The sequence below is a fragment of the Cupressus sempervirens genome, chromosome 3, assembly GCF_028749045.1.
Source record: "Cupressus sempervirens isolate cs-2001-9-10 chromosome 3, ASM2874904v1, whole genome shotgun sequence".
Taxonomy (NCBI): Eukaryota; Viridiplantae; Streptophyta; class Pinopsida; order Cupressales; family Cupressaceae; genus Cupressus; species Cupressus sempervirens.
Window position 1 is genome coordinate 320,299,201 of NC_143120.1, and position 19,920 is coordinate 320,319,120.

The 19,920-nt window shown below is 37.4% G+C and overlaps 1 protein-coding gene across 1 annotated transcript in view; it reads left to right on the plus strand.

Annotated features, from left to right (window-relative positions):
- The first annotated feature begins 248 nt into the window (after positions 1–248).
- The window catches only part of RPS1 (ribosomal protein S1), a 150,747-nt gene continuing 131,075 nt past the window's right edge, over positions 249–19,920 (plus strand). The window contains exon 1 of the mRNA XM_089819690.1: positions 249–749. Coding sequence (XP_089675816.1) covers positions 423–749 — 327 coding nt within the window. The 5' untranslated portion in view covers positions 249–422. The remainder of the gene's footprint in view (positions 750–19,920) is intronic.

Below are 19,920 nucleotides of genomic sequence, written 5' to 3' on the forward strand. Positions count from 1 at the left end.
CTTTCAAATATTTACAGTTTTCATAATAGCATACATGTTAAAACATTTTAAATGTAAAATTATTTTACTATTACTACATAAAATAATAAAAATAATAAAATGATACACCCTCCTTAGAAAATCTTTGTTATTAGGTTGATTAAAAAATTAATGAACTAATTCTAATAAACATTATCATATTTCCTATCTCGGAGGATGGGCTCTTTCAAATTAAATTATAAACCGACAGATTGGTGCCTCATCACAACAATCACAGAGTTCGCTTTGTGTTACAAACCAAAAAATACGAAGAAAAAACCAAATGTGTGGCTACAAGTTTATCTCACAATTTTTGTCCATGTATTTTAACACATTTTTGCATTGAGCTTTAATTCAATTCCTTATCCAGTACCAGAACAAGCCTACTTCTCGTAGCTGTGGGGATGGCAGCAACAGCGGCAGTAGTAACTCACCAAATAAGTCATTCATGGGGTTTTTCTAGCAGAAGAACTCATAGCAAGTTGCATTGCTCAACCCCACGCCAATGCTTGGGAAAGAATAAAATAAATATCAGAGGCAGGGGTAGAGACATCTCTTGCAGAATTGCTATTTCCAATGCAGAGACGAAAGATAGAGAGATAATGATGCAAGAAATTGAATTGATGAGGCAAAGAGTAGAGAAAAATCCAATGGAAGGTGTGGAATTCACTCTCGAAGAGTTTGCCGCTGCTATTGATGAAGTGGACATCAATCTCGAAATCGGTACTAAGGTGCGCAAATTTTTTTTTTGTCAAGTTTCTGTGTAGTAAATTCTCTTTTCTTTTGTTTTCGGGCATACTTACCTTAGAAACCCCAATTAAACTCAATTGTTTTGGATTACTACTACGTACATTCTTCTTGTATTGTGCTATCTTTGACTGTGCGTTATTAAAATTTCTTTCCTAATTTTTTATGCAGCAAATTATCTAATTTGGGAATAACTTTTGAATAGTTATTATAGCTTTATTCCCTTTCTGGGTGGTATTTGGCTCTGTTTCCACTAGTATATGCTCCTTTTTAAGGATGGGAGCTTCCCAGACTTAATGCTTTCCCTTTTTGGGATGACATTCAGTTTTGTTAACACAACGGTAGTATGTCTGAACAGAAATGGAGACAAGTAGAAAGAATTCAAAAACACTTCATCACATGTAATTTTAAAGTCAAGTCCACGGTGCTGTATGAGATCTTATTGGCGGAGGTGGGTTCCTTTCCCTTAGAAGCCGTTGCATTGGTTCGGATGCTAAGCTATTTAAAGAAAACCCAAGATCTAGAAACACATCGCTGGCCCAAGCTAGTCGTAGAGGAAAAACTTGTTAGGCGGAAAGGTACATGAATGAAGCAAAATGACAAATGGATGAGAAAGTGGGATATCAACATCCATACTTGCCCGGATAACATTAAAGAAATAAAGAAGTTTTTCATGGAAAAATTTCACAATATTAGAATTCAATCCCACTTCTAGTCATGATGAAAAGGCCTATATAAGAGCACCTATTAATTGGAAAGCAAAAATGCTGATGGCACAACTTAGAACTAGTTCACACCGGCTGTGATGTGAAACTGGTAGATGGCAAGTTCCAAAGGAAGAGTGGGCTGGCAGAACATGTTTATTCTGTAATATGGGAGCAGTAGAGATGGAGCAACACTTTGTCAAAGATTGCCTAGCATGCAGTGACATTAGATTTGGTTACACAGAGATATTGCAGAACAAGGACTTCAACTACTTATTCGAGGAAGATCAAGTGAAGAGAACAGTGGCTCTGATTATCAAACTTCAGAGAAGGAGAGACAAGTTAACGAAAACTTTGCAGCTAGATTAGTTCCGCTCCTGCCTTGGGGGGGTGATTGTGTGGGTCCCATAGGCTACTTTAGCCTCGTGGACATCATTAAAATCTATCATATCATATCATATCAACCCGTAGGAGTGCTATTGAAGCCTTTCAGTTTTGGGGTAAACTTTGGCTTAGTTGCTACAACCCTTTTGTTGGAGGAGACCAAATAAAGACCTTTAAAACGGCATGACTCCATGTTGTGCTTCAAAAAGAGCCATTTTAGGTCCATGAACGAGCCCTTAAAAAAACACATGCCTTTTGGAAGGCCAAAAGGGAGAAAAAATGAGTTGAGAGAAAAAAGAGAAAACAAAATGTCATGTTTTTAGGTTGAATGGGGGGGCATTTTAGGGTTTTAACAAAAAAAGAGAGCGAAATAAATAAACACTTTTTAATGAGTTTTTGAAGTCATAAAAAGTGACTGGCCCGTTCATGCACCTAGGCGTGCCCTAGATGCACTCTGGATCCACATCCCGGGCTGTAAGTGCACTCAAATGCACTGGTTGCACATCCAGGGTGCATCCGCAGTCTGGGATGCTCATCCAGATCCAATGCGCACCAGCAAGGTGTGCATCTGGTAACTTAGATACTTGGTGATATTTAATTAACAGAGTACTTACATTTTAAATCTATTATTAATTAAATACGTAATGAAGTCGTATAATGCATACTAGAATGAAACACACTGAGCGCTAAGCAAGCATGGAGTTGAAAACCTTACAAAGATATGCAATTTATAATGCTACAAATGGTAAGAAAAAATGGTATTTTATTTTCGCCACTGTGGGATCTTTGTACTGCTTCGGCTTTGGTTACAGCCAAAAAGTACAATAGACAAGTTTATAATTCTGAGAATCAAGTTCGGAAAGCTTTCTCTGGTTCTGTTTCCAGTTATCAGCATGAAACCTTGGCAATGCAGGCACCGGCCCCTAATCACTGGATTCTGGACATGGAAGATCTGAAGGGCAATAAATTAATAAAGAGAGTCACATACCCCTGCACTGGAGGCTGCAGATTTGTCTGTAATTATTGCAATATTTAGCATGGCTGCAACAAACAAGTTGTAATCAAAACATGAAACCTTCAAAAAAGGATTAATGCAGTTGTTAGTTAATGTGAAAGATTTAGAAACTCAAAATTCAAGTCCTAAATAGTGCCTGTCCACATCTCATTAGCTCCATCAACTTCTGCCCCACCATTCCAAGCTGATAGAGATTTATTGCTTGGGGAAATAAAAGAATTGAAAGCTGAAGTTGAAAAAGAGAAAGGAAATAAAATGCAGGCACAAAGCAGAGTGGTGACTGATCTCATTAACCATAGATTGACTAGAATAATTCTAAAGTGGATGAAGCATACAAATGATACTTCGATATGATATAAGTAAAGATCAAATCCGAGCATGATGCTGACACTTTGAAGCCAATAAGGGAGAAATGGCTTCCAAGGACTCAAGCTTTGAGAGATATTGTGAAAAGAGCTAAGTCTTATAATGAAAACCACCAGAGTTGCTATTGGAAAAGATGGTTTCATGTATGATAAAGTTGAAAAAGGAGCTTAAAAAGAAGTTGAAAGACGTTGACCAAATGGAGTGCAGAGTCTTGCCACACATAAAAGATGGTCAGGGTAAAGCAAATAATTCTGACTGTAGAAAGAAGATTCCAAGGCTGCTAGTGGACGAGCATTGTCTTGGGTTTATGCAATGAAGATCTGAACATTGATCAATTGAACTCAATTTTGGATGATATATATGCTTTTTAAAATGGATGCAAAACTTATCAGAGGGATGCAAGACAGTCCTTGATGCAAGATATACAGAGCATAATGAAAATGTTGCCAAAATTGAAGGGTTCCAGGGGCCTGATGACAAAACATTTGGAGCTTGGGAATCTAGATGGAGCTTGGGAAACTAGATGTGAAGAAGACGATGAATAGGGGCGCATGTGCCATTTCAATTAGTCATCAGGTTTTTGACAGACATGATTAAATGGGCAGATGACTAGGTTTTGAAGGTTCTCCCTGCAGCAGTCAACTCCTACAACTTTGCTTTTCGTCATACTTACAAATAGAAGCAAGTCAGACTTGTTAATTTTATCATAACGACAGAATCTTCTCCATACTATTCTCTTATGTTTCTATTTCTATTTTCTACAAATTTCTGACATGCTATAATTTTGGGCATGATTTGTGTGAGTCATCCAATGAAATTGTAACAAGTGTACAATTCGCCTTGAGCTTGTCTACTCCCTTGTTCTTACAATTGGGAATTCCGAGCCATTGTACCTTTTTCTTCAGCCTCTAAGGTTTTGAGATCAGACATTTGTAGAGTGTCATAGATTGGAGTCATACCAAAAAAACAAAAATTAATGTACTGCACTTTGTGTAGCAATTTTCAGAATCAATGAATACAATGAAGTTTCTACCAACTTTTGTTTGGTTGTCTCCATTGTGCATGCTTTAAAATCCTTCGAAATATCATTAACAAGTTTCTTTTATTTCAATTTCGTAGGGAAGATCATCATGCATGTTTAATTTGAGGTTTTTTTAAAAGGAAAAGATTAAACCGCAGTGACTTAAACATAAGTGTTTTGAATTTGGCATCAGGGATCTCAAGAAGAATCGTAGCAAAGTACATCATGGGAAAATTAGTGTAATGCATTAGTTTTATCAGCCCAAGTAATATGGAGTTCCATTGTTGAACAAGTGTGAATATCAGGTTTTGATCCGACTCTATTCCCCAAACAAGGCACTGGTCTAGGGTTTTGATCTTTAAAACCAATGAAGTATTTAAAAAAAAAAACTCAAATTTAATTTTATGTTTGTAGGATTAGGTTGCACACTCTCTTAATCATAAGGCTAAAATTCCAAAATATGGCCACAAATGGATAATTATACTCCTCCGTGGTAATTTAGTGGAGAATGCTTTATATTAGACAAAACCAAAAAGAGTTAGAAGAATTAAGACATATTGGGATAGGGCCACCACCTTGGTCTTGCAGAACTAAAGTGCAAAAGATATTGACCTAGGGTTAAATGTTGTTCATTGGCAATTGATATAAACCACTTGTTGATAAGATGTGGTTAATCTTAAGAGGGTTTTAGGGAAATAAAATTGAAAACACCAACAAAGATATTCTCCTTCACACAACTTTCTACATTTCTTTTTTCCCAAAGGAGAATCTTGAACTATAATTATCATTAATGTGCAAGATGTCATGGCAAATATAATAGTGAATATCATGGTTACATAATCATTAAGGACCTATCTTAGATGCCTAGTTACACTTAATTTTTTAGTTACACTTACATTTTTGTACAACCGTGGATGTTGGAACAAGTAATGTAGGCTCCTTCACGCCATAATTATTCTTTTATTTTCATATTTTGTCTTAATACCATGAGTTTTGTATACACATGAATTTTTTATAAGATTATATATTTCAGTAGATATGTAAGATTATATACCTTCAATTAAGATATTCTTTTATAATCTTTAGAATGATGTATAGTTATGTATGAGATCAAAGTAGATTCTATTTGATTAGTTTATATTCTTTAAAAGTTTATATATTATACACAATAAAAGCATGAAATCCTAAAAATTCTCTGATTTCATGGTTTTTAAAAGTTTTACATTCCTTAACAAGACTAAGAGCCAAATTTGAGTCTAAGTCAAAAAATCAGCGTGCGAAATCCAAGCCTCATAACCACTTTTGCAGCAAATGAGCCAAAGATTAACTAGAAAAGAAAGAATTTTAATATCAACTGCTCAGGGCCTTGTGAGGAGCATTGCTATGGGACCTCACTACCTCTTGATCTCATTGGGGGTGCTGCTCCTTTACACCATTTGGAGTGCTGCCCCCAAACCCGCATTTGATTTTTGAAGTACACTACAACTTTGAGTTTGCAAAGTATGTGTATTTGATGAAGTTATTGCGTCTCTAATGTTTTTTTAATTGATATTTAATATTTATCTTTGGCATTTGGCATTGATCAATGATGAAGGATCATGCTATCAAATGATTTAGTTTTACATTTCTGTATATTTCTTTAATTGTTTTCTATCTATACAATATATATACACACATGTGTACCTGAACGTACCCAAACACACCCCAAAAAGATTGCACATACCCACATGTTAGGTTCTTGTACTCGTATTTGAATCGACAACTTAGTCAAAATTCTAAACAAGCCCTTAATTATAGGTTTGCTCTTCTTCAATTATTTCATCCATTTAATTACCACTTGCTTCATAGGTCATATTTTATCATATGTGACCTCTTGGATAAGTTTTCACTTATCAAACCTCAATTTCTTGCATATTTAGGGAATTTCCATATCAAGTTAGATCCCTGATCCAAATTTGAGCCTGTATTGGTTCAATATGGGGTGACTGGGTGGGTATGGGGTGAGTTGGGTCAGCCTTGACCTAAGAGTCACACCTGATCCCAAGAATTGGGCCTGAATTTGAATTGGGAAATGATCCTTTGATTTAAATGGGATATTCAAACCCATGCTGGCCTTATTTGAGTTCTGTACCCAAAAATGGCTAGGTGAGGTATATAAGCAAGGCTACCTTTTAGTAATCGCAAGTAAGCATTTTAAATCCAAACATTCATGATCTCAAGCATTTGAGGAGCAAGATGAAGCATTTTGAGCTTTCAAATATTCAAGGCATTTTTTTTCCATCATTTTCTTCATTGTAGCGAGCTTTCAACGACCTTCATGCAAGTATGTCTTTTGTGATTTCCTCTTAGGTCTTTGTGGAGTCTTGTTATTGCATCAACACTTTTGATTATATTTAAATAACATTTCATGTTATTGCATCAACACTTGTGATCATATTCAAATAGCATTTCATCATCAAGGTACAAGACATCTTGTTTCTTGGATCTAGCATTTACTACATATAATTACACTTTCCTTTTAAGTACATTTCAATTCAATTTCATGGTTGATTTCGAAACTAGGGTTTGACTCAGGCAAACCCCTTTCCTCAACCATTTTCCCTTTTTTTTTTTGGTTTAGGAGACATGTGGTGTTCAAGTGGAAGGTGATATAGAATGTTTTGATTGAGAGCTATAGTTTGATGATTGTTTCATCAAAAAGTGCAAGGTCAAAGGTGAGTTGACTCGCATAAAGTTTTGATCGAGAGCTATAGTTTGATGATTGCTTCATCAAAAAGTGCAAGGTCAAAGGTGAGTTGACTCGCCTCTAGCCTCCTGGTCCCCCTTGAGCCTCCCGGTTGCCCTTGACCGCTTGTCTTGGGCTGATATATGGATTACAGGTCAATCATTGTTTTTGCAACCTAGATTTAGTCTGAAAATTGAGTTCTTAGTCTATAATCTGTCTGTATATGCATAAAATGATTTCTCTCTCTATCTTGCCCTAGATCTTGCATTTTTCCATTTTGTTTGCATAGTCATTTTCCACAACAATGACGAATCACTACTTCCACTCAATGCTTGAGTCTCTTCGAGTCTAGTGGATCATCATCCTTTTAATCTAAGAGGAGATAGGCCTAAACTTCCTAGTTTGTTATGAATCTTGGTGAACACTAATTCTTTCATACACCATCTTCCTTCCTTGTTGTAGAATTGTGTTGCCCACCTTGAAATTAAAATTGTTGATTATTTCCCTTATATTCCTATCCCACTTAGTTGCTAGTGCTTTATTTCTTGCCTTCGTCTTTAAGGAGATAACAAAATCCTTGAACTGTTGGGTATTAACAAAATTGTCATCATCCATGAACTAGTTACAAGCCAAAGTTCTTATATTTCTATTGTAATCCTTTGCTATCTTAAAATTTTCTAATCTCCTATAGTGAGGCATAGTGGGGACAATCATTATCATGTATCATTTGAAGGATAAGATGGAGGAGGAGGTGTATTAGGAATCTGAGGGGATGATGGGGGCTCTAAAAGTTTATGTATAACTATTTGAACCTCTTCCTTAATGTCAATTATTTCTATGCCGTTTCCTTTGTCTTATTCTGCACTAGCCACTTTCATCTTTTTTTCGATTGATTCTCCTTGCTTGTAGTTTATATCTATCATGATCACTGGCTGTTTGCCCTTTCACATTGGAGACATAAAGAATGGTATTTTTATTGGTAGAGAAATAACATGGTGAAATATTATTTTATTGGATTAATATTGAATTTGGAGGGTAGAGACACTTTATGTTATAAAATGAAATTATTAATAAATTAAAGTGAATTAAATTATAACAATTCTAATGAAGTCAGAGTGCCTTTATTAGGAGGAAATAAAAGATAAGTAATTTAATTTAATTTATTTTCCTTCTAGAGGCTGGATGAACCCTCTTGGAGAGGGAAAATTTATTAAAAATCATTAAATGGAATTTGAGTTCCACAAGTGGTTAGAGAAGTCTTTAAAAAGAGGCTTTTCCTTCTCCAGGACTCACTATGTGATTATTTGATACTTGATATTTCTCCACAGTTTATTTTTGCTTAGTGAAAATACTATATTTAATATATAATCTAATAGATAGTTACAAGTGTATTTTGAATATTTTCTGCCAACTCTTGTAATATGGCTTCACATGCCATGGGCATTTGTCGCAAAAAGATCTAGAACCTTCATTCCATATCCGAGCCTATCTCAAAATGGCTGCAAACCACCTATTATTGAATCAGTGACCTATACATTCCCATCCCTAAGAACCCTAAGTATTGTAACAAAATGGCTTTTAAAAGCCCACTAAGTACGTGCAAAGACTTATAAAATTGTGATCCACATGGCGAGAACCATTCACCACCAGATAACACATAAATTTAAAAAATAAACAATGAAAGAAAAGAGACTTTGGCCGAAAGACTTAGGTGGCTCCTCTTGCTGTCCTCTGTTTCCACATGCACAGGACTGTTGATCCAGTAGTTGCTAAGTGCAAAGATGGGAGCCGAAGTCACCTATCATTTAGCCTCCTTTTTAGCCCTTTTAATGGCTTAACGCTCTTGAAGCTACTCCAGTAGGCATTCCCAACCAACCTCAGCCTCAAACCTTCAATCTTGCAGGATCCATTATTACTCCAAATGACGAAGGGCATAAGCCCATCATCCTTGGTCCCTACTAGTCTCCAAAAACTGTCCTTAGTTCTTATACCCTTCCCTGGGATCACCATTGCTAGCAAATGTTGTTTTTCGATCAGATTAATCAAGGGAGCAGATTTTTAAAAATAATTCACACAATGCACATAAGTACCTTGGGAAAACCTTCGACTTTGAAGATGAAAAACCCAGCAAAGAATCTTTACTTATGTATAGAAGTAATTGATTATAATATAGTGTGATTCAAGAGCATTTAAAAGTTTGCTCTGTTCCAGTAGTGATATTGCTGAATACAATATATATTGGATTAATGTAGATGAATGATATCAATCACCTCAATAATTGATATGCCTCTGTATGAGATCCACCAGATATTGATATTGATCCATCTCTTTGATCTCATGGCGATTATAGTCAATTCCTTGAATATTGATTTACTTTTAATGTTTCAACTGTAATCACAAGTGCCTTTGAATACGAATATTACTCTGCAATGTGTATATCCTCTGCAATATGTATGTTATGACTTCTGTAGTATGTATATCCTCTACGATATATTTTATGGTTCTTTGTGTGTATATTACTGTCTTCGATATAGCTATCACTCTGAATGCTGTATTACCTTTGGTGTGTTAAGAAGACATATTGATTGCCGCCTTATACCTGTGCGGATGAATGGATCGCATCCATTCATTTTAGAAGGTTATCATGCCCATTAACTTGAACCTCGTCATTTGAGATAACCACAGACTTGTTAATGCTAAACATAATTAAGTTTATTCTTTATATCGTGCCTTATCACTTTATTAAGTTGATGTATTATAGACATAACCGATTGTTAGTAATTAGTTCTCATGAAGCATTGTTTATTGAACTCTTAACAAGTCAATAGATAATTGATCATTGTCTCAAGTGATGCAATGCATCACTTGAGACAATCAATGTCTTCATATTCGTCCTCCAGATGCTAACTTCAACACTCTCTTTTAGCTAGGGAGGATCTACTCAGACATCTGAGTTACAATGTCCACTTGGTTACTCCTAGAGGGTGGCTCCATCGTGGCTGCTCCCATGAATGGTAATGCAAACAAACACAAGTGTTCATTGCAGAATCACTTAATGTGACTTCGTCATCTCATTATGACATTCACCATGGCCACTCCCAGAGGGTGAAGTGACAAAAGTGTTTAGTCATGGAGTCACTCACATGATTTCCACCATGGCTACTCCTAGAGAGTGGGTCCATCATGGCTACTCCCATGAATGGAAATATAAATGAGCACAAGTGCCCATTATGGAATCACTCAATGTGATGTCATCATCTCATCATGACACTAACCATAGCTACTCCTAGAGGGTGAATAAACACAAGTGGTAAGTCATTCATTCTCTCACAGAAATCCACTATGGCTACTCCTAGATGGTGGATCCACTGTGGCTACTCCTAGAGGGTGGAAAAATGGCTTTCACCTCAAACTCCTCACTCTAAAAGGAATTTAGCCACAATGCAAGATCCAAACAACCATCAATCAACAATGTAACAAATTCAAGAAACACCATTTCTCCAACTTGACTTGTTCGTATGAATGGCCTTCAGTCTGTGGTTGCCTTGGATAATTGATGCAGATATAGTAACCTTGCTTCTCAAGCTTTAGGATTGGTGGATTTTACTCAACTCTCCAAAATTTTCTCTACAACTTACACACCCCTCCCTGACTTAGAATCCTGCTATTGGGACCTAAGATGACTTGTTCAAATCATTTATTTCATTCAATCACTCTTATTACACCCATTTCCCCAATTAGGCCAGTCTAGCCTAGTGGCCCTGCCAGAAGGGTTTTCAAGGCTGAACTCTCGGACTTTCCACTGAACTTTCCAAAAAAATTAGGGTTTTGAGTACCTTTTTTGAAGTTATTTAACTCCTCAAAATGGTTATGATTGATTCATTTACTGGTGAAGGAAAATTTGACTTTCTTAGTGGGTCTAATAGGCCTAATTGTGCCCACATTACAAATGAACTACTAACAAATGGTTTGGTTTTGTCAAATTAATTCTTGGACTAGTTAGAGAATCCTAAAAATATCCTAAATCCAGAGTTTCAGCCTCTGGTTCAACCATGCATAAGAGACATGGTGACTTATAGTGCTGTTTTCCTGCAAAAGAGGAAGAATAGCCCGTGAAGGCCTATTAGCAAAATTCAATACCGATGAATTGACAAAAATGGATTGTAAAATCTTCAAGGGAACCCTCTGAGCTACCAGAATCCCAAGGGCCATAGAATTTGGACGGTGGAAGAATGAGTTATATATATTTCTTTACAAAACCCTTGCTGAACAACCAATTCTGGACCCTGTTACAGAGGTTTTAGTCTTTCTCACACATAAGGGCATCTTAGAAGCTCAAACTTGTTGCAAATGGGAGCTATCTCTCCCCTCTATGCATGCAGGTTGGTCTCCACCCCCAGCTATTCCGTACAGCCCCATACAAATCAAATGAACAGCAGATTTCATAGGAAAAACAGAGTTTCTCTCTATTGTTTTCACTCAAACTTATCCAACCTTTAAACTTCTCCGAAAACAGTATGCAATGTTTTTACATCAAAATATAAATGACTCGATGCTTGGTATTGCTGGTAAGGCACCAAGACTGCTGGATTTCCAACATGCAAACCAAAAGTTGCCATTTTGCAATTTGAGCAAAAAGTTGTCAAGTTGCACTTTTTGCTGCTTTGACAATATTTGAAATATTGAGAATATGATTCCCTAGTACTAAGACCCTTCTAAAAACACTTGATTCACCATAAATGCAAGAGAACTAGTCTATTTACATGCTCATAGGCCAAACTTGGCAAGTTGGTCATGATGGCTTATAAGGATGCCAATTCATGCCAATACCTTACAAATTAAGCCTTTATGTTATGTCCCCAAATTTGAATGTAATAATTAAATTAAATTAATTAATTAACTAGTCCTAGAATTTACATAATATAACAAAAGGACCTTTTATTAGTTACTTTAATTAATTAATATGGGGCCCATGTTAATAATATTTGTATTTGTGGTTCCGATTGATTTAGTATATCTCAAACCCATTTTTATTTAATTGTTTCCGTTGGTAGGTGTGGCTGTCAGCTATCTTTGTACACCCTCGGAAAGGTTTCTGCAACAGGTATTTAAGCACGGCTTGTAGGTAGTAGTTGGTATGCAATTTGGATTATTTCTTTGTACTGTGAATTCTCTGTTGTTCGCCATTTCAGAAGTGAAAGATCTTCCTTACTTGGCTATTTTGATTTTGGTGGGATTTAACCCTCACCCTTTCCATCACCTGTAATACTTCGCTTGGATCTGGCAAATCGGAGCACCATCTTGTGGCAAATATTAATTGAAGGTTATACGTGTTCAATCTCCATTTTTGTTTGGTGCTATCTAATGAATCTGGGTCTATAAGTTTATGGTTGCATGACTGAGCATTCCCCCCCTCCATCCGTACACCATCCGCTTCCCACAACATGAAGTGCATCTTACCGTACTACGACTTTACCCTATTGTATGGCCAATTACCCTCGGCTTCCTCCCTCCTACCGTACGGACGTCTTTGCCTTCATTCCGTACCCCACCTCATCACCGCATAGACTCCCTCATCCCATCGTACATCTTCTCAGTACAGCCGTACAACTTGTACATTTGATTGTACGGCCTTTTCCTACCTCCATAGTACGACCTTCATATTGCATGACCCAACACCCTGCTCTCATCGTACAACCTTGCCTATTGTATGGCTACACACCCATCTCTACCTTACGACCCTGTTAATCTCCTATAACCTGCTACACCGTACAGCCTCCATTGTTCCTTCACTGTACAGACTTTGGAAGTCATCATTAGGCGCCCAGGTAATCGATTTTGAAGTGCCAGTTGGTATACAAAAAGGACACCCTCGGTCACTCTGGGAAAGGAATAGTACAGTGGTATCAGAGTTGGTGATTCTGTGAGCCTGTTGGGAGAATGGAGAGCTTTGACTTGGATTACACTATGGCTCAGTTTTGAGCCGATTAGAGGGCACATTTGTTAGTCGAATACTCCAAAAATACTTTTGTGTGCCAACTACGAGATGGTGAAATCATTTACCACAAAGACAAAATCTACTTGGTACCCGAGTCCAAGATGAAGGAAATGATTCTGGAAGAAGGTACTTGCACAAATATCATTGAACCAATGCTGGACGATCAACTTGATGGAAATTTGGGTTCTACCTGACCCTCTGAATAAGCAAGCTCTACCGGTAGTTGTTCAGCCTCACAGTGATGTAGATTCGATCGAGGATTATTTGCAGGAGCAATCTTTACAGTTGGTTGATTATGAAGTCTATTCCCTAGTGGCAATCATGATGGATTACATAGATGAATTTCAAGTTTGGGATCTTGGTGACTCGAGACGAGACAATATTTATATAAGAGTGGCACAGTGGATGCTTAACAACAGTGTGGTGCAAGGGAGGTTTGATGATAGTTCACTCTTTTCGCTTGCGTATTTGGTTTGGGATCCTGGTGACTTAGGACATGACAATATTTATATTGGAGTGGTGCAACAAAAGTTTGACGACAATGTGGTGTTGCGAAAGATTGATGTCATTTCACTCATCTCGCTTGCACGTTTGATTTGGAACCCTAGAGTTGTTGGCGTTTCGTCTGATGATGGATTGCTTGAGGGCAAACAATCTTTGGGCAACGTGGATTTGTCATGTCCCCAAATTTGAATGTAATAATTAAATTAAATTAATTAACTGATCCCATAATTTAAATAATATAACAAAAGGACCTTTAGTTACTTTAATTAATTAATATGGAGCCCAAGTTAATAATATTTGTATTTGTGGTTCTGATTGATTTAGTATATCTCGGACCCATTTTTATTTAATTGTTTCCATTGGTAAGTGTGGCTATCTACTATCTTTGTACACCCTCGGAAAGGTTTGCCCGACGGGTATTTAAGCACGACTTGTAGGTAGTAGTTGGTATGCGATTTGGATTATTTCTTTGTACTGCGAATTCCCGTTGGAATTTTTTGTTGTTCGCCATTTCGGAAGTGAAAGATCTTCCTTACTTGGCTATTCCGGTTTCGGTGGGATTCTACCCTCACCTTATTCCATTGCTTGTAATACTTCACTCGGATCTGGCAAATCGGAGCACCATCTTGTGGCAAATATTAATTAAAGGTTATATGTATTCAATCTCCATTCTTGTTTGGTGTTATCTAATGAATTCGGGTCTATAAGTTTATGGTTGCATGACTGAGCATTCCCCCCCTCCATTCGTACACCATCCACTTCCCACAACATTAAGTGCATCTTACCGTACTGCAACTTTACCCTACTGTACGACCAATTATCCCCGGCTTCCTCCTTCCTACCATACAAATGTGTCTGCCTTCATTCTGTACCCCACCTCATCACCGCATAGACTCCCTCATCCCACCATACATCTTCCCAGTACAGCCGTATGGCCTGCACATTTGACCGTACGACCTTTTCCTACCTTCATCATACGACCTTCATACCATACAACCCAACACCTTGCTCTCACCATACAACCTTGCCTACTGTACGGCTACACACCCATCTCTCTTGTACGACCTTGTTAATCTCCTATAACTTGCTACACCATACGGTCTCCATTGTTTCCTCACCGTACGGACTCTAGAAGTCATCCTTGGGTGCCGTGGTAATTGATTTTGAAGTGCCCATTTGGTAACGGAAAGGACACCCTTGGTCACTCTGGGAAAGGAACATTGCACTTTATTACAACAAGATGAATCAAATGACTTAATATCATGAGATAACCTATTCTAATATGCATGATGGATGTATGTACATGTGGAAAAGGACTGAAATAAGAAAATTCTTCATGTGGCTGCCCTTGCACCATACACCTTGGGCAAGTTTATCTCAAGCCCACTTGAGATGAGCTCTTGTAGAGTTGTACCCTGCTTCTTGATGTCCTCCTCTATCATCCATACAACATCTTCATCTAAATATCCTTTGATTTTGAACAATTACTACTTATACTCCATTTCCTTTGGTCTTCTTCACAACTTTGGTGTCAAGTATCTTTTTTAACTTCGGTACCTGGTAGATCTTTGTTGTCTTCCACATCTACAATTTGTCCTGTATCAATATCTCCATTAACTTCTTTGAATGGTGTTAGTGTAGGGCCTAATAATACAACATTGTAATTAAAGATAGTTTGTTTGGGGTTGGGTGGTTGTAAGTGAGGGGATGTGTTGGTTGGTCTTCCTAACCAACCAACCTCTATTTAAGAACTTTGGAATATGAATAATTTACTATTCTTTTTGGTAATCAATAAAATATATATGGTTTCCCTTGCATACATTGGTACAAATGATAATTGTATTAAATGTTCTTTTGATTTTCTAAACATTTGAATGTATGTTATATTGGTTGATGTCCATTCTACATTTTAGTGTCGTTGCCTAAGTTCGATCCTAGAGGTCATATATTAGATAGAATGAAGTAATGGGTAGACCATTCCTTCCATGAATACAAGTAACAAATAGTGACAAAGAAGAGGAGGAAATGACAAAGGAGAATCGACTAACACGAAATCTGGTGGTACCTTGGGAAGTCTCTGTTGACCAATATGTGCAAAGGGAAGCCCAAGAGAGAGCAGTTCCAGAGAGCATGGTACAGGACAAACTTTTGGTGCCACTAGCGGTGTACGACCTTCTTGGACAAATCCCTCAATTATTGGTGTAATAACCCTAGTTGGTTATAACTCCAAACTACATCAATTATTCAGATATTTGACAATTCGTCAAACACTTGGCAAGTGAACTCGAAACTCAAGCAAATGAATTGGAGATGGATAGATGCACATAACTATATATAATACCAATATGAGAATTGATTCTTCACTCTTCCAATAATTTGATACATTCACAAATTGACTAGAAATTAATATCATAATATTGGCAAACAATTAATGAACAACTCCCCACTTTATTAAATGCCTTAGCACAATTTCATATATTGGATATGACACAATAGTGTTGCAGGTAGGCATAATAAATCTGGAAATGAAATATACAACAACTAACCAACTTCCTCATCAAACGTAGCTTGCAATGTAATGCCAAGATGGATGCTAATCTCTTCAAATTTTTATCCTAGCACAACCAAATGAATCGTTGCCTCCCAATTTTGCACATTTGAAACTCATCTAACCAAACACTGCTTGTAGACTTCAATAATCAACCAATCCCTTTGAACAAAAAATGCAAGTACAAATTTAATAATTTTTCCCAATGCTAGTGAAATTCTTCAAAACAAGCCTCTCCTTAGCTATAGTAAAACAGTAGGAGAAATGACCAATTGTATACCTCAGCACAATTGCCAATGCCAACTCAAAACAAAATATCAGATTTGAATCTATAATACTTTAGTTGTAGATTTGATGGAACAACTTAGAATTCAAACCCTTATACTTCAGCAAGGGCACAAAAATCAAAACTCAGAAAAAGCCACAAAGGCAACAAAAGAAAATAAATATTCAAGCATGCTTTTCTCAACAAATGAGCTTGTATTTATAACCTTCAGATGCCCTTTTTGTTGCCAAAATGTTACTTCACTCAAGAAGTTTCACCCCACAACATTAATTAGAAACTTCCATTAGATTCTCTCACTTGATTTGACTTAACTAATTAATAAATGACACTTTCCAATGATAACTCAACTCTCAACTTAAGTGAAATTATAAAGTTAAATTATAACTTTATAATAAGCCATTTAATAATTAATAATAATTTGGCCGCTAAAAATATAATAATTCCCAAAATACTCTGTCATTTAAATATGCCGTTTGAAATAGGAGTCATACCTATATTTCTCCATGTGACCAAATACACTTTCCAAAAATAGAAAGGGTCCATCTCTATCAACACCCAACTTACCACAAATAGTAAGTACACAAAACTGAGCCCAAACGAAGTCCAATCTGAGCCAAACGAAGACTAACCTGTAGCTTATTGAATTGTGGAGAAGATAAGACCCTCTCAAGCCAAGCCACTGCCTCAAAAGATCCTTTATCCACAATAATTAGCCTACGAGGATTACAATAATAGGCTAATCCCTGAAATTCTAATATTAACAAAAATGGGGTCATTACAACTGGCAAGAAACTTGGTACATGTGGAGGAAGAAAGAGCTAAAGAACAATGAGAGTGAAGAAGGCAACGAGTGCTCCAATAATTCACTGAAAAAAGTACACAGGAACTTCAAGAGAGAATATCCAAGGAAGACAAGCAGACAATAAAATAATTCATGCCCCTACTTCCAAACAAGGGGCCAAGGTGAGTACAAGAAGAAGCCGAGGGGGAAACTATCTTATGGCGACTCCTACAGAATAGGGAATAGGAAGAAAGATGCTGCCACTTAAGAGAACTTGTAAATTGATCCTAGGAGCCAAATCGAGAAGAAGACAATCTAATTGAAAATATAATAAAGGGCATTGCCAATTTGGCAATCTCAGAAGGTTGGTGAAGGAAAGAAGGTTTGACGGATCCTGAAACCCTGACACATAGGGAACACTGTTATAAGAAGGAGAAGCCTTTGGAACAAGCACCCAAGAAACCCTCCCATCAAGAGGGAACATAATCCCGATAGGAGGGAACACAATCCTGACAGGGGGGAAAAGGATGGCCGTTATAGGAGACGGGACAAAAGACCCTCCAAGGCATTGTAAAACTTGCATAACTATATTGCAAGCAAATGGAGAAAATAACATGAACGAATGGCTAAAGGCATTTCCTGCCTCTCTACGGGGAATGGCTATTGATTAGTACATAGACTTGGGGTTGGGAAGAAGGCTACATAGAGGGACCCACATACTGTCTTTGAGGAGAGATTTTGGCTCTTACAGAACGACGACAAGATTATAACATAGATATACAACACAAGACAAGAAAAAATGAATCTGTAAGAGCATATAGTAGGCGACTGAAGGAGTTGATAGGGAAATTGGGTAACAAAACAGCGGATAGGCTAAAGAAAAGGTGGTTTATTAAGGGGTTAACCCAGTCCCTATGAAGGAAAATGAAAATTGCCTCACCATCATTTGCTGAGGCATGTATGCATGCGATGGATATAGAGAGTGAAAGAAAGACTTCTAAAGGAGGCACAGAAGCAAAAGCGAGAGTTCCAAAGAAAGTGGGGGTGAATTTAAAACCACACAAGCATAGTGGAAAGATATGATGAGGATGATGACAGAAATAACAAGAAGCAAAGAGGAGAAAAGTGAAGTAAAAAAACTATGGTGTACAGACTGTGAAAATGAGGGACACATGAAGAACACTTGCCTTTGAGGAGATGGTTTATAGGAGATGGGACAAAAGCCCCTCCAAGGCATTGTAAAACTTGCATAACTAAATGGTAGGCAAATTGAGAAAATAACACAAATGAATGGCTAAAGGCATTTCCTGCCACTCTACGGGGAATGGCTATTGATTGGTACATAGACTTGGAGGTTGGGAAGAAGGCTACATGGAAGGACCCACGTATTGCCTTTGAGGAGAGATTTTGTCTCTTACGGAATGACAGTGAGATTGTAACGGAGGTATACAACACAAGACAAGAAAAAATGAACCTGTAAGAGCATATAGTAGGTGATTGAAGGAGTTGATAGGGAAATTGGGTAAGAAACCCGCAGATAGGCTAAAGAAAAGGTGGTTTATTGAGGGGTTAACCCTGTCCCTATGAAGGAAAATGAAAATTGCCCCACCATCATCATTTGCTGAGGCATGTACGCGCGCGATGGATATAGAGAGTGAAAGCAAGACTTCTAAAGGAAGGAGGCATGGAAGTGGAAGCGAGAGTTCCAAAGAAAGTGGGGGTGAATCTAAAACCACACAAGCATTGCGGAAAGATATGATGAGGATGATGACGGAAATAACAAGATGCAAAGAGGAGAAAGTGAAGGAAAAAAACTATGGTGTACAGACTGTGAAAAGGAGGGACACATGAAGAGCACTTGCCCTAGGAAGACATTTTGCGACATATGTTAAGTAATGGGGCATTCTATCAAGGACTGTCCCTACAATTTGACAACACGTAATACCTAAGTATTATTTCTCAAGGAGAACCATCCACCCCTCCCTTTACTCCCCTATGCAACATTAACTCTGAAGCATTGCCTGGAGGGTACCGAAATAATAGGAGGGTACCCAACAAATATAACAACACACCAAGGAGCTGAATACAATACGACTCTAGAGGATGGCCCATGATACCATGTAGGAGATGTAACTGTTAGCAACAACAACAACAAATATAACAACACACCAAGGAGTCGAATGCAGTACGACTCCAGAGGACGACCCATGATACAATGTAGGAGATGTAACTATTAGCATGAATGCTGATGGTATTCCTTTGGGGGAGTAACCTAAGCATTGCTAGAACACTTAAGGAGATGGTTAGCATGTTTGACATGTTGCATTCATGACTGTGTTTGTCATTGATGTCAACATAGCAGTAAGTCTGTGTAGACTAACAGAGCAATAGACAAAGATTTTAGTTATACGAACAATATTTTGATTGTTTGGTGATGTGCGTTCATGCACATGTTCTATACGGTGTCTTGATGTTAAGGTTCAATGCACAGTGTTTGAGTCAAAGATGAATAGAAGATATGCCTGATTTATAGAGAGCAGTACAAAGATGGAGTACCTAAGAAGTGGTTTCTGATGTGTATTATATCCTCTAACAAAGATATAATGTGAAGATGTGCGGTCAACCAATGACAAAAGACAGTCTAATGATGACATCAACAAATGCGCAAGCCCTAGTCTCGCATGTGTGAGAAGTTGTATAGATTGTGAGCCAACAATGCTATTGTAATTGTGAATTAATAAATTATCTTATTATAATTAAATGGAAAAGCCTCAAGGCTGACTCAAGGAATTATTTTGAAGATACGGTATAAAGGAAAGACAT